Source organism: Enhydra lutris, unplaced genomic scaffold, assembly GCF_002288905.1.
Source record: "Enhydra lutris kenyoni isolate GAN:26980312 unplaced genomic scaffold, ASM228890v2 scaffoldscaffold20, whole genome shotgun sequence".
Lineage (NCBI taxonomy): Eukaryota > Metazoa > Chordata > Mammalia > Carnivora > Mustelidae > Enhydra > Enhydra lutris.
The window spans coordinates 28,697,273-28,711,545 of record NW_019154104.1 but is presented as its reverse complement, the minus strand read 5'-3'; the positions used below and the strand labels follow the sequence as shown (position 1 = coordinate 28,711,545).

Sequence of the window (14,273 nt, the reverse complement as noted above, 5' to 3'; positions counted from 1 at the left end):
CTAGGGGAAGGTGAGGGTGTGGGAGTCCTCATCAATGTGATGTTTTCGCATTGTTTGGAGCCTGATACACAAAAGTCTTGCAGGGCTGAAGGGAGAGGCGAAAGCCATCACTGGTGGTGGCTGGTTTCTGTGGTTCTTCCTGCAGAGCTGTATTTGGACATGTGATTAAAGGCCTTTCGAAGGGGGGGTCTGGGGGCGGGTAACATAGAGGAAGGGGATTAAAAGGCACAAACCTCCAGTTATAATAAAATAAGTCACAGAGGTGTAATGTACAGCATAGGGAACATAGTTGCTAATATTGTAACAACTTGGCGTGGTGACAGATGGCGGGTAGATTTGTGGTAATGACTTTGCAGTGTATGCAAATATTGAGTCACTATGTCACACCTGAAGGTAATCTGATATTGTATGTCAGCTTCCCTTCCAAAGAAGAAAAAAAGAAAGAAAGAAAGAAAGAAAGAAAAAGAAAGAGAATAGAATTAAAAGAAAAAAAAGTCACCACGCTAAGAAAAGTCTTTCTCTCTAGACTTACGGGTAGTTTTAGTTATCTCGGGGTCAGGTTCCGCGGGCTTCCGCAGAGAGCCTGAGATGTGGAGAAGAGCAGTGGTGCCCCAGTCAGGCCCTGCCTGTGCTCTGGGGAGCCGTATTCTCCTTTGAGAGGCTAGTCCTTCAGTTCAGAAAGAGCTGCTTAAGCTCTTCCTCCTTCTGCCCCCACCTCCGTTTATTTATTTATTTATTTATTTATTTTCTGCTTTTGATCTCAAAGCAACTAATTCCGTGTGGCAGACGTAGCTATTCTTCCCTGTTCCCTTTGATTTCAGGATGACATGCACTGTGTATCGCTCACTGTTTCAGAAGGCTTATTAGATACATAAAGTTACATGTTCTATTCCACACCTTAGAGATGGAAGAAACCTACCCTGGCCCTTTGAGGTAGGCGGCTTTCTCTAACGTCGGCACAGGGACGGGGTTTGCATGCTTACGGTTCCGATACAGTGTGAGAGTCTGTCTTTCAAAGTTTTTATCCCATCCTTCATCTCCACACTCTAAGAGTCATTTCCTTTTGCAAAAATAAATGGGTCAGAGTGTGCTTTCTGGTTCCCCTTTGAGGTCACGTGTGACTTGTAGGGCTCCACGGAGAGGCCTCGCGGTGTTGGTTATTAATGAGCGTGTGGACTGCTGCAGTAGCTTCTTGGCTGAGTACCGTCCGTCTTGCTGGGCTCTCGGCTGGGGACGCTTCTCTCTGGAGGAGGACCCCTTGGGCCAGACTCCTCAGGCAGCGCCCGTAGCCCTCCTTTAGGGGGCGGACTCGTAGGGCGAGCTTAGCTCCCACTGCTCCCCGGCGGCCTCTTGCCCTTGAGGAGCCTCCTGGGGCTTCCTCGGGCCTCCCCCATTCCTGACCTTACCTGGGGATCACCCTCCCCTTTCTTCCCACATCCCAGTCCCTCTGGCGGGAGGTGCTGGGAGACCTCGCTCCAGTGTAGGATCTGCCGTCACCTTCCCGTGAGACGTGGGGCCCAGTGCCCTGAGTTTCCCAGCAAGGCCGCCCTGCAGAGGTGTGGTGGCTCTCGGGAGCGGCTCGGAGCTCCCCGTGTCTGCAGCGTTTGTCCCCAGGCCTAGTCCACCGCTTGCGGTACAGCCGCTCTTCACGGGAGATGACTCTTCCAAAGAATCTAGTCCTCTGAAGATTCTCTCTCCTCCTGGGGGTAGGAGATGGAGGTTTTGGCGTCCATATGGCAGTTTGTGGCACACGTGTGTATACAAAACCTTTATCATTTCGTGTCATGGGATATGCATTTTAGTATACACAGTAGAATCTGCGTAAGCTGACCAAATTCCAGAGTAAAATTTGCCTGTACTGCAGTTTGTGTAGGTGAAAAGGAATGAACTTTTCTTCCAGAGACTACAAATTGATTTTTTTTTTTTCATTTGAGAGTCTCCAAATACTAATATTTAGTACACATTTCTTTTTCTGGAAGGAAACTTCAGACTGTGGCACACACGAGGTAAGATGTTAGTCTCTCGAGGCTAAGCCACTGCTGTGCCACATTTTATTATTTGATTTGATTCTTTGGAGATGTAACGCTTTTTGTCTTTTCTCTCTCTTCTCTACAGTCAGAAAATGGGTAAGAAGAGTCGAGTGAAAACGCAAAAATCAGGCACTGGTGCTACAGCAAGTGTGTCGCCGAAGGAAACCTTGAACCTGACTAGTGAGCTCTTGCAGAGTAAGTTCTGCCTAGGGCTTCCTGCCTTCCTGAGGGGCAGTGTGGCTTCACGCCTTCACGCCTTCACGCCTTCACTTCCTTGGGCTGCGAGGGACAGTCTCTGGCGCAGTGAGGAAGTGAAACAGGCTTGGGTTCAAATCCCAGCTTGCTAGCCACGCGACCTGGGCAAGCGTCAGAACTTCTCTGACCCTCGGTCTCCTCCTTCTGTAAAGCTGGGGATATTGGTAGTGGGTAGCGATTAACGAGGGTTGGATGAAACACCGAACCACCCAGAACATGGGCTTCTGGGGGCTCCAGGGACCTACTTGACTACCGTGGACAAATCATGCAACCCCTCTGAGTCTTCGTGTTTACAGCAGAAAACCATCTCGGGAGGGGAGGGCCGTGCGAGCTGTGGCACATCAAGGTGCTCCGTGGCTATCAGGCCCCAGATGCAGACCTTTGGAGCTCTGCCCCCTTGTTCGAATGGCTCCCCTTTAGTTTCAGTGATTCAGTAATAGTTTTCCAGTTTCTTGGTTCGAGGAAACTAAGTATCTATTAAGTGCTTGTACTTGCTTTAGTAAGTTTGCATAAATTGGTAACTTCTTAATTGTGAATTTAAATGGGTGCTGTATAGGTTCCAGACTTAGCTGTGGTCACTCTGCTCACTCCACTGTCTCGTTTTCCTTGCCTCTTCTGTTCACATGAGACAGGTCAAACCCCAAATAAAAATTTAGCTTTCTCTCCCTGCCAGAAGCAGGCAGCAACCAAGTCGGGGTTAGGTCCTTCCCCAGATGCTCCTGTGGACCCCTGTGGCCCTCAGAGCAGTGTGGGCCCCCCGTAGAGCACTGAGGTGCTAACTGCTTCCCGCCTCTGTCCCTCACTGGACTGCAGGCAGCTTGTAGACAGGCTCTGTCTTCTTGTAGTGCAGGACCAGCCGGTATTTGTTGGTGGAAGAATGACTGGTTAACCTTAATAGTTAGGAGTTAGCCCAGCCTTATGACTTGGTGGTGGTAATTATATACCACATATACTCTTTTCTTCAGAGAACAAAGACGGCCATGGCAAGAAGGCTGTCTCCTTAAACTCATACAGTTGTTTAAAAAGGAAAGATCATGCTGATAGGCCAGGTGTCCAGGTCACAGCCTTCCAGAACTACCGGCACCATTCTTGAGGGCTGGGCTTTGCTTCTGGCCCTCCAGCAGAGTCTCCGCTTCCTTTTTAGCAGTGCCTGTGCCATCTCTTTTTGTGACTCCCCCAGAGTGCTTAATATAGAGCCTTACACATGGATGTGAAATGTTTGTTGAGTAATTGTCCTTATGTCCAATTTAACTGGTTGCTTTAGAGAGCCATTGTTCTAGGATTTAACTCGAAAGAAACGTTGACTTTTAAGATTACCTTTTTTTTTAAATCCATCCAGAAGAGTTTTTAGGGAAATGTTTTGCATTTTTAGCCTTGCTTTTTAGATTTTCCCATGTTCGAGTATATTATGAGGAAAATTTTTCAGAGCAGCAAGAGGAAGATAGCTGCGGGCTCAGTGCTCACACTTAGGTATGGGAGTCCCAGCTCAGTAAGTGGCACGTGGATGGCTTTGGAGGGTTTATATGCTTTGAAAAGTATACCTGGTTTGTACTTCCCACGTTTATCATCATGGCTGTGATATCTTTGTCCTTTAAAAGGAAATCAGCAGCAGTAACAAAACCCCAGCCCTCTTTGTGCTGCAGACTAGCTGGTGAAGTTGAATGTAAGCAGTGTTTGAGTGCCGTGGCTTTTGTGTTACAGAATGCAGCAGTCCTGCACCTGGCCCAGGAAAGGAATGGGAAGAGTATGTGCAGATCCGGTCTCTAGTCGAGAAAATACGAAAAAAACAAAAGGGTACGTTTTCTCGAAAAATTATTTTAATAGAATCATGTAAAGACTTGGCACAAGTCAGAAATGTTTTGAGGTTAGCGAAGGCCTCGCTGTCATTCTTGCCTGTGGAAGATCACAGAAGGTCACAGCGGAAGAGGCCCGGAGTTTGGGGGAGATGTACTAGGAAGCTGTCCCAGGATCTCTCCCATTTCTGAGGTGCTGCTTCCTGCATTGGAAAGGGTAAAAATGTTGAGCCATAGGGGGAAAGTGTTTGTATCTAGGGGCTAACGTGACAACTTTTGGGGCACCTGGGTGGCTTTAGTTGGTTAAGTGCCTGCCTTCGGCTCATGTCATGATCTCGGGGTCCTGGGATCGAGCTGCACAGTGGGTGTCCTCAGCAGGGAGCCTGCTTGTCTCTCTCCCTCGGTCCTCTCCCATCGCTCATTCTGTCTCTCTCTCAAATAAAAAATCTTTAAATAAATAAAATGACACAACTTTTATTTATTTTTTATGAAATATATATTTAGATCTGTTTTTTCCACATTGTGTTTCCTTGAGGGTTTGAGGTCAGTACATAATGCCATGAGTGGTCGACACACAGATACCCACTGATAGATTAATGTCTTAGCAGGATTTATGAAGAACTCAAACCTGTCTTGGTTAAATAAGAGATATAGTTCTATTTCTGAAGCTGTGTTTTTACAGAGTGTATTCAGTAGGCGTCTTAATGATTCTCAGCCAGGCCGGCAATGGGGCCAAGTGTCAGCTTGAAAAAGCCTATTCAATATACCTATTGTTTTTGTTCCGTAAAGCACAAAAAATAAAGATTGGTATGCAGGACCACATGGAAGGTGGAAGGGGAAAACATAATAAGTAGCCTGCGTTTAAAAGGGTCAGAAGAACCTTCTTAGGGTTAGGGTTTTTAAATTTTTATTTACTGCCACGAAAGTGAGTCAGAAGAGGGTTTTTTTTTTAAACAAGGTTTAAAAAAGGTTTTGTTGCTCTCCTGTGTACTTCTGTAAACGTGCAGTCTTTAGCTTAGATGGTCTTGAACCGCAAATGGTGACAGGTTCCTTTCAAATGTGTTTCTTTGCTCTAAATGGTAGACTGCCAGTCTTGGCTCTCCAGATCTATAGTGGGGCAGTTTTTGAATGTCCTGAGTGTCTGTTGTTAGCAGAGACTGCTAACTGCAACTCACCCTGAGGTTAGAGTGTTCCTGAGTTCTCAGCAAAGAGTGACTTCTGTCTCAGAATGTCCTGAACAAAATCAGCTTTCTGCATATGTGGTGTGGCGCTGCCTGTGCCGGGCCATCCTGCTGCCCAGACCCAGGTGATGACCGATGGTGTTGTGTTGGCGTGGCCACAGGCACCTGGGCTGGGCTCCACACCCCGCTCCTCACGTTTGTGAAGTTCCTGTTCCTCTCCTTTCATTTGTCAGATAAATCTAGTTTTTCTTCTGCATGGCTTTTCATCTCCTTGAATATCACAAACATGCCGAAAAGTCCAAAAAACAACACAACACCTAAGAATCTTCTACCCAAACTGGATTAGTCCCACCAGTCAAGTTCTCCCTCCTTCCCACCTGCTGATCTGATCCCTATCCCTCCCTCCATCCTTTGTTCTGTTTTCATGATTTGCTTTTTCTAAAGATTTTATTTATTTGACAGACAGAGATCACAGCTAGGCAGAGAGGCAGGCAGAGAGAGAGAGGGAAGCAGGCTCCCCACTGAGCAGAGAGCCCGATGCGGGACTCGATCCCAGGACCCTGAGATCATGACCTGAGCCGAAGGCAGAGGCTTTAACCCACCGAGCCACCCAGGTGCCCCTAATTATTTGTTTTTAGGAAATAAACATTGCAGATGTAGCTGAAGCCCCATGCTTCTGTCCCAGTCCCTTTGTGCTCCTTTTGGGAGTTTGTCTAAATGGAGACTATCGTTCTCCTTCATGTATAACCCTATAAAAATGTAGGGTATCAAGTGGTATTTAAAAAATTTGCATAAATGGTATCAGAGCACTTGAATTTTTAAAGATTTGTTTATTATTTTAGAGGGGTAGAGTGCTTGCTCGCAAGTGGGGTAGGGGCAGAGGGAGAGGGAGAGACTCTCCAGCAGATTCCCTGCTGACTGCAGAGCCTGAAGGCGGGACTCCATCTCATGACCCTGAGATCATGACATGAGCTGAACCCAAGAGTCAAGCACTTAACTGACCGAGCCACCCAGGAGCCCCAGAGCACTTGAATTTTTTTAAAAACACAATGTTATATTTTGTTATCTTTGTAGATATGCATGATCCAACTCATTTAAACTCTTCAGCCATGTTGGGTTGCAGAGCTGACCAGTTTTGTGCTCTCAGAATCAGGCCTGTAGTGCGCCTCCTGTGCACATGTCAGCTACTGATTTCTGTTTTCCTGGGAATTTTGTTGAAGCAAAGCTGCTTATGAGACTGGGCATGCCGGCCTTAATGGGAGGGGTGGGGGTGGTGGCTGCTGTTATGTGTGAGGTGGTAGAGCCCTCCGCTTTCCACCGTGTCACCTCGCCAAGCCCAGCAGTCAGTAGTTCTGTGTCCTGGGCTCAGCAAATGCTTCTCCACAGCAGACTAGAGTTTAGGATTGTAATTCACCTTTCCTGCCACTAGTTAGGATGTGTACTGTGCTTGATGACTTATTGTTCTGTTGTTTTGTTTTTTCTTTCCGTGTGATTCTCCTTTTGCCTCGGGGCTATTTAGAAGTATTCTGTTGAATTTCCAAATACTTGGGAATTTTCAAGATTTTTTTTTTTATTGATTTCTAATTTGATTATGGTGTAATCAGAAAACGTTGTATGACTTCAGTCCTTTTCAATTTATTTAAGTAATTTTTAAACAATTTATTTTTTAAGCTTTTAAAGTTTTTTTTGTAATTAAAGCTTAATTGTCATACAATATCGCATTAGTTTCAGGTGTACATCACAGGGAGTCAGTATTGCATACATTACAGAATGCTCACCCCCATAAGTCTCTACCTGGTGATGAGTTTTGATTTCAAGATTATAGCGTTATCACTATTTTCAGTGTGTGATTTTTAGTTTCTGAGAGCAGAAAGAATGATATGGGTCCTAAATGTAGCTCTTGTTTTCTGACACATGGATTGAAACAGGTCTGTCTGTTACTTTTGATGGAAAAAGAGAAGATTACTTTCCTGACCTAATGAAGTGGGCCTCTGAAAATGGAGCCTCCGTTGAGGGTTTTGAAATGGTCAACTTCAAAGAAGAGGGCTTTGGTTTGAGAGCGACGAGAGATATCAAGGTGAGTTTTGATCTTTTGGTTCGGGGACCCTCAGCATGCTTGGATTGTGCTACGGGGCGGACACAGGATGTGGAGACAGGTGTCTGGGCTGATTCTGACCTCATAGGTGACAGGCAGCGTGCCGTTAACACTCCGCTTCCTGCTGCGGGGTCTCTGGGCTAACTAGGGGCCTGGAAGAGCCTTGCCAGTGTTCTAGGCAGCCCCCTCCGGTGTATCCTCCCTGGGAGCTGTGCTGTTAACCAGTGAGCTGGGGCAGGTCAGCTCATGTTTCAGAGCCTTTGTTAGGAGACCACAGAACATGCCTCAAAGGATTCTGAGGCTTCAAGAGAAGGATGTGGGCTCAGGCAGTTAGGAGGAGCGCACAGGACCTGTGACAGAGTGGATGTGGAGGTGGGGGCATTGGGGTGGAGGGTGGGCAGGGTCCGGGGTGCTTACTGGTTTTCTGGAGGGGGTAACTGAGTGGTTGGCAGTGCCACCTACTGACACCGTCCCACCAGAGCGGAAGGGGAAAGAGGAGCAGTGTACGTCTGCTAAGGGACAAATGCTTTTCCTCTGCTCTGGGTCCTTCCTTACAGATGAAGGGAGCAGCAGCACCCTGACATTCCCAGCCTCTCTCTGCCCCTCAGTCCTGCCTCTCTTAGTGAGGAGGTGTAACCCAATCTGTCTGATGATTTGGGAAGAAGGAACTGGTCTGGGCCTGTTTCTTGGTGGGAGCTGGTGCACATGCATCCATTGTGCTCTCCCCACTCTGTGTGCTTTACAGGGCAGGCCACACGTGGGGAGGCCCGTGGGGCTCCAGTTCTGCCTGTAACTAGGTGGGGGAGTCGGTCTAATTCTGGGATGCAGTAGGTGATATTTTGGGTGACCATCTGTTGTCGTCTTGTGTCTCTCTCAGTGGGTTCAGAACTTGGATGGAGGAAATGAGTGTTATTTATTCGGGCCCCCTCAAACCTTGGCAACGCTTTTGGTCAAGTTGTAGTTAACCTTTCATTGATATGTTGATAAAGCATATACCAGTTTACTAGATACCTATTAAATGTCTAGTATGTGAATAGTACCTTGCTCATTATTTTACCAGCCTTCCAAAAAAACCGAGGTCTCTTCCTTCATGATGTTTATAATCTGTAGTAGGGGAAGAGACACGCATAAACAGAATCCAAATGGTAGACCTTGGCAGAAAGCGAGAGTAACCAGGATGTCGCACATTCTTCTCGTATATCCGAGAAGCATCATTTCTGTGGATGCCGCCCCAGTTATCTTAGCTGTGGTCTGTCTTCACCATGTGCATTTTTAAGCTTTATTGAGGTATAAGGGGGAAAAAACTGCATGTTCAGTGTTGACATTGTGACGGGTTGGACGTGTGCACATGCTCGTGACATCGTCACCACAGTCAAGGCACTACTCTTTGCATGTTGTAAGCTGTATAGGTACATGTACAGCACATACCAAAAAGAAACCTCTCATATTGGCAAGAAATAATATTTTGGGGAAAAAACTCAGTAAACCAAAGTATGTCCTAGAGACTTGTGCTTTTGCTGGTAACCGTTATGCAAAAGACAAGCATATTGAGGAAGGAATGTTTCTCTGGCTTCAAAAATGCAATAGCAGGAGCAGTTTATGTCAACAGGTTCAGGTTTTTGTTGGAGATAGAGATTTTGTTTTGTTTTGCTTTTTGAACTTTAAAAAACGTAAGTGCAGCAAAGAGCGGTTTTGTGCTTCACTCCAGATGGCTATGTGTACTTCAGATTAAAGTTGAAAGTCCCATTTTTTTCATCTGTTTTCTCAATATATATGATTAGTTTTTCTTTCTTTCTTTTTTAAAAATATTTTATTTATTTATTTGACAGAGAGCACAAGCAGGGGGAGCAGCAGGCAGAGGGAGAGGGAGAAGCAGGCTCCCTGCTGACTAAGGAACCTGATGTGGGGCTCGATCCCAGGACCCTGGGATCATGACCTGAGCCTAAAGCAGACGCTTAACCAACTGAGCCACCCAGGTGCCCCTATGGTTAGTTTTTCTCTTGGAAGTAGGATTTTAAACCCTGCTTCTACTTATCTAAGTAAACCACAAATACTTATATTTAAAAATACATTTCGGGGTGCCTGGGTGGCTCAGTCAGTTAAGCATCTGCCTTCAGCTCGGGTCGAGATCCCAGGATCCTGGGATCAAGCCCCACATCGGCTCCCTGCTCAGTGGAGAGCCTGCTTTTCCCTCTCCCTGTGCCCCTCCTCCGTGCTCATGCTCTCTCTCTGTCTTGCTATCTCAAATAAAATCTTAAAAAAAAATAAAAAATAAAAGTACATTTGATAGTTAGAAACAGAGTGCTAATGTGCAACCTTAAACAGTATTTCATGTGTGGTTGTGTGATTGGTTTTCTGACTGTGGATGAAGGGGGCTGAAGATTGTGACGTTTTGATGATTATATGATTTTCTTATTTTTTTTCTCCTAGGCAGAAGAATTATTTTTATGGGTTCCACGAAAATTACTAATGACTGTTGAGTCTGCTAAAAATTCAGTGTTGGGTGAGAATAATTTCTGACTGTTCAAGGCGAAGTGCAAATGATAAAAATATGAAATTTTATTTTGTGGTGCTAAGGACCATATTTGGGTGTTTTTTCAAACTAGTGAAATGTTCCCCCAAATTCACATTGTTTTGCATGCTTGTAATCTGACATAGTAGAAGAATGTCAGAAGAAAGTTGCATGTTACTTTAAATATTACAAAACTTTCCAGTTATTTCTGTAACTTTAATATATATTTTGAATGAATACTTTTTAAGGCGCTTTTTGGAACTTAACGCTGTTAACTTCTGGGTTAATTCAGGGCCCTTATATTCTCAAGACCGGATTCTTCAAGCTATGGGAAATATCACACTGGCCTTTCACCTGCTGTGTGAGCGAGCCGACCCTAACTCTTTCTGGCAGCCCTACATTCAGACCCTCCCCAGCGAGTATGACACTCCTCTCTACTTTGAGGAAGATGAAGTCCGAGACCTCCAGTCCACACAAGCTATCCATGACGTCTTCAGCCAATATAAGAACACGGCTCGGCAGTATGCCTACTTCTATAAGGTCATTCAGGTGAGTGGCTGCTTACTGTTCACATGTACATTGAACAGAGTGAGGAAGGAAGAGAAATTGATGGCCTAAATGTTCGGCCTCACATTTTATTACACATGCTTAAACTTCGTGCTTCTTTAAGGTAAAAGGCATTCTGATTCTAGTCCACTGTCTGTTTTTGTACAGAAATATCCCTGAAGTGTGGTTTGAACATGTCTGATTTCCGGTGTTAATATAAGCAGCCTTCGTTCCTAAGTTAGGAAAGTCTCTGAGCTTTTCTGAAAAGGAAAGATTACAACAGAACGTGAGAAGCTATAAAATGTGTCTAATACAAAAAGGTGCTCCGTGTATAAATTTTCCAGGGAAATGAAAGGCCCTTTCTGGGTTCTTCATATAAAGATTGACATGTATTTTACTAAATCATAGTGACAGTTAATTTGCTAACTTAGAATGCCGAGTTCTTTTGTCTTTCAGAGTGTGCTGGGTATTAATTTTAATTAGTTCTCAGTGAAGGTGTCCTGTAAAAACTTCTGTACGGTTGTGCACATTTGAATTTTACCTGGTTACTCCTTTCTGTGTCTTGGCAGTTCAGCTGGTGTTATCTTTCCTTGCCTGTTGAACTGCCATGAGACGAGTCAGAGTAAGGGTCAAGGTTCCTCCAGAGCTGAGACGGGGGAGTGTCTCTGCCTCGACTCTCCCCTTTCTCAGTTGCTCAAGGACTAGCTCCGGGGCTGCTGTATCTGATGCGTGGCAGTGAGGATGACGCTGAACTTCCTTGGATGTACAGGGCAGCCCCCAAATGGGGAATTTTCCAACCCAAAATGTTAGTAGTGCTAAAGTCGAGTAATCTTGCTTGTGGTTTTATATAGTATAGAGCGTCTCAGGTACCAGCATGATGCCAGAGATCGCCGTCATTCCGGACTGATGGGATGCCTAGGACCTGACTGAACAGACAGAACTCAGGCTTCATAGTGAGATGAGCCCGAGTTGAAACCCAGATTCCATATGTCACTTGCTATTGAAATAGAATTTGGAATTACAGTTAACCCTTGAACAACACGGGTTTAAGCGGTATAGGCCCACTCATACGCGGTTATTTTCAGTAAGTACGGTGCAATGTTGTCAATGTATTTACTCTTATGATTCTCTTGATAACATTTTCTTTTCTCCCTCTTTACTATGAGAATACAGAATATAGTATGTATAACATGCATAAACCAACTGTTTAGGTTATTGGTAGGACTTCTGGTCAACAGTAAGCTATCGGTAGTTAAGTTTTTGGGGAGTCAAAAGGTATATGTATATTTAAAAAAAAAAAAGACTTTATTTATTTATTTGACAGAAAGAGAGAGAGGGAGCACAAGCAGGCAGAGGGAGAAGGAGAAGCAGACTCCCTGCTGAGCTGGGAGCCCGACGTGGGGCTTGATCCCAGGACCCCGGGATCATGACCTGAACCCAAGGCAGACGCTTAACCCACTGAGCCCCCCGGGTGTCCCAGTACGTAGACTTTCGACTGGGTGAGGTCAGCACCACATCCCTTGCATTAACTTGGAGGTCAGCTCTCGTGCTTTACCCCTCTGATTGGTTTCCTCATCTGTGGGATTAAAATATATGCCCCATTTTCCAGTGTAACTGCCGTCACCCCGCTAGGGCTGTTCACCAGAGCGCCCAGCGCGGTGCCGGGCCTCGGCGCCTGTGGCCGTTAGGAGTGCAGTTTCCTCTGGGAACCGTGAAGGATATCTCAGTTGAAGCCACCGCGATGGGGGCGATGTGTTCACTCAGGTGGCGGGCTCCACAGCTGGCCTGCCAGGATCCAAACCCCACAGCACCTTGAGAGCTGCGCCATTCGCCTGCGTCTCTGTGCTCCTGTTTCCTTATCTGTAAAATGGGATAATACAGCACCACACTCCAGGGTTGCGGAGCGGACCAGATGAGTTGACGCATGTACAGCCCTTGATGACAGCGGTGTTTGCTGTAGAAATTCTCAGTTTGGTTACTGTTCTGTGTCTTGTTCCTTCAGACCGTGTCACTCAGTTCGAGTTCTTTACTGGTTTTCGTGGCTCCCCCCGTGTCTGCAGGGAATTACATTAGGGTGTGTTAACCTTCCCAACTGGACACCCTCGCCACCAAGAACGATGAAGGATATTCCTGCAAGACGAGGGTCCCCGCCTCGAGCGGCCCATTGCAGACTCCGAATTGCTTCAGAGTCCTGTGCTCTTGTCATTACTGTTGCTGGCTTCAGTTTCACGTTTTAAAATGTCAACAGTTCATGCAAATGTTTGTGTTTGCTCTGGTTTAAAAACCTTGTTCAAGGGGACACCCGGGTGGCTCAGTGGATTAAGCCTCTGCCTTCAGCTCAGGTCATGGTCTCAGGGTCCTGGGATCGAGCCCCATATCGGGCTCTCTGCTCATCGGGGAGCCTGCTTCCCCCTCTCTCTCTCTGCCTGCCTCTCTGCCTTCTTGTGATCTCTGTCAAATAAATAAATAAAATCTTTAAAAAAAAAAAAAAAAAAAAAACCTTGTTCAGGGACATACCATCAAGTCAGGTTGGGATTGTAGGAGAACGGCCCGGTTTCTCCCGGGACTGTACCTGCCCCTGTGTGTGCCTGGGGGGACCCCATTCCGGCTTTGCCTGTAGTAAACACTTTTACCCCAACATCGTGGTCTGTCCAAGTGTGGTCCTTTTTCAGAAAAACATGGGACACCCCCTTCACATTAGTAGAAGGGAATCATTACAAACTGAAATACATCCTAACAAGATTTTGTGGGAAATTTCCTAGTCAGCGGTTTGATTTAAGTGCCAGTCGAAGTAGGAGCACAGGAAGCCTGACAGGGCAAGTAGCCGTGGCTCGAGAAGGATCCAGGCTGGGGAGGGGCAGGGTTCCCCTCCTATGAGCATTCCTCACCAAGTAAAACAGACTCAAGCAAAAGTTATCTTTTTAAAAATTAGAGCTTGAGACCAACTGCTCTTCTGGTCATAGAATGTTCTCATTGCTCGAGGAATCTTCGATAACGATCTAGTGTAAACACAAATGTTAGCATTGTTTTGTAGGTCAGGTTTTCTCACCTCCGCACCAGACTCTGCCTCTTTCTCATGCTGTCCCAGGACCAGCTGTGAGGCTTTTGCTCCGTTGTAGAGGGTCGCTCTGTCGGCGCATCACCACTTGGAAAGAGAGAGTGAGCCGTGTTGCCTCAGTTCATATTAACGTTCCTTGCAGTGACCTGCCCTCACTTTTGTTTTGTGGGGCACCGTGGCTCTTAACCTTTTCAGGGTCTGGCGTCCCTCTTCCCAGAGAAATGGACGCATGCCCTCTAGCATGAATGTTTATGTACCATTTGAGGGGGGTCCCAGTTCCTTTGCGGTGTCCCATTTAATGTCATTTTCCTGGGCCTGGCATTGCACCTGAAACCCATTATTTTTATTCTGAGCTGAATGCTGGCTCGAAGGTCTGCAGCCACAGCTCTTCGCCGCTATCTCTGCTCGCACCAGCAGCGTGAGTGCAGGCACGACTTGGTTCTGGGTGTCTGCACCGGTGATCCCCAGACCCTGGGAAAAGGGTGCAGAAAAGGGTAGTATTCGCTTCAGCCGTATGTCTTGCTTCAGGTGCTAGAGTGTTTATTCTAAAAGAAAAGTAGCAGTAGTGCTTCCTTCTAGTCATTGTAAGTTCCTTTAGGTAGACTTCTCTTCATTGCATTTTGTTATTTTCATGTTTGTCTGTCTTTCTCTTTGGTTGTTGTTGACTAAACACTAGAAGAATAATTCCCTGCACTCTTTTCTGCCAGAGTTATTTTCAAAGTCGAGGGAGTTTTAGAGCAGCCGGGTGTTAGTTCAGCGTACTTTGTGTTCAGAAGTGTTTGCAAGCCTCTGCTGGTTCTCAT

The 14,273-nt window shown here is 46.1% G+C and overlaps 1 protein-coding gene across 3 annotated transcripts in view; it reads left to right on the top strand.

Moving 5' to 3' along the window:
• The window catches only part of LOC111148657 (SET domain containing 3), an 80,067-nt gene that overhangs the window by 12,604 nt on the left and 53,190 nt on the right, over window positions 1-14,273 (top strand). The window contains exons 1-6 of one of the 3 annotated variants that reach the window (XM_022505421.1): window positions 890-933; window positions 2,116-2,225; window positions 3,987-4,079; window positions 7,188-7,336; window positions 9,785-9,857; window positions 10,159-10,415. In XM_022505421.1, the coding sequence (XP_022361129.1) occupies window positions 905-933; window positions 2,116-2,225; window positions 3,987-4,079; window positions 7,188-7,336; window positions 9,785-9,857; window positions 10,159-10,415 (711 nt within the window). In that variant the 5' untranslated portion in view covers window positions 890-904. Of the gene's footprint in view, window positions 1-889; window positions 934-2,115; window positions 2,226-3,986; window positions 4,080-7,187; window positions 7,337-9,784; window positions 9,858-10,158; window positions 10,416-14,273 lie in introns of those variants that run through there. The other 2 variants (XM_022505419.1, XM_022505420.1) reach the window with 2 other exon arrangements.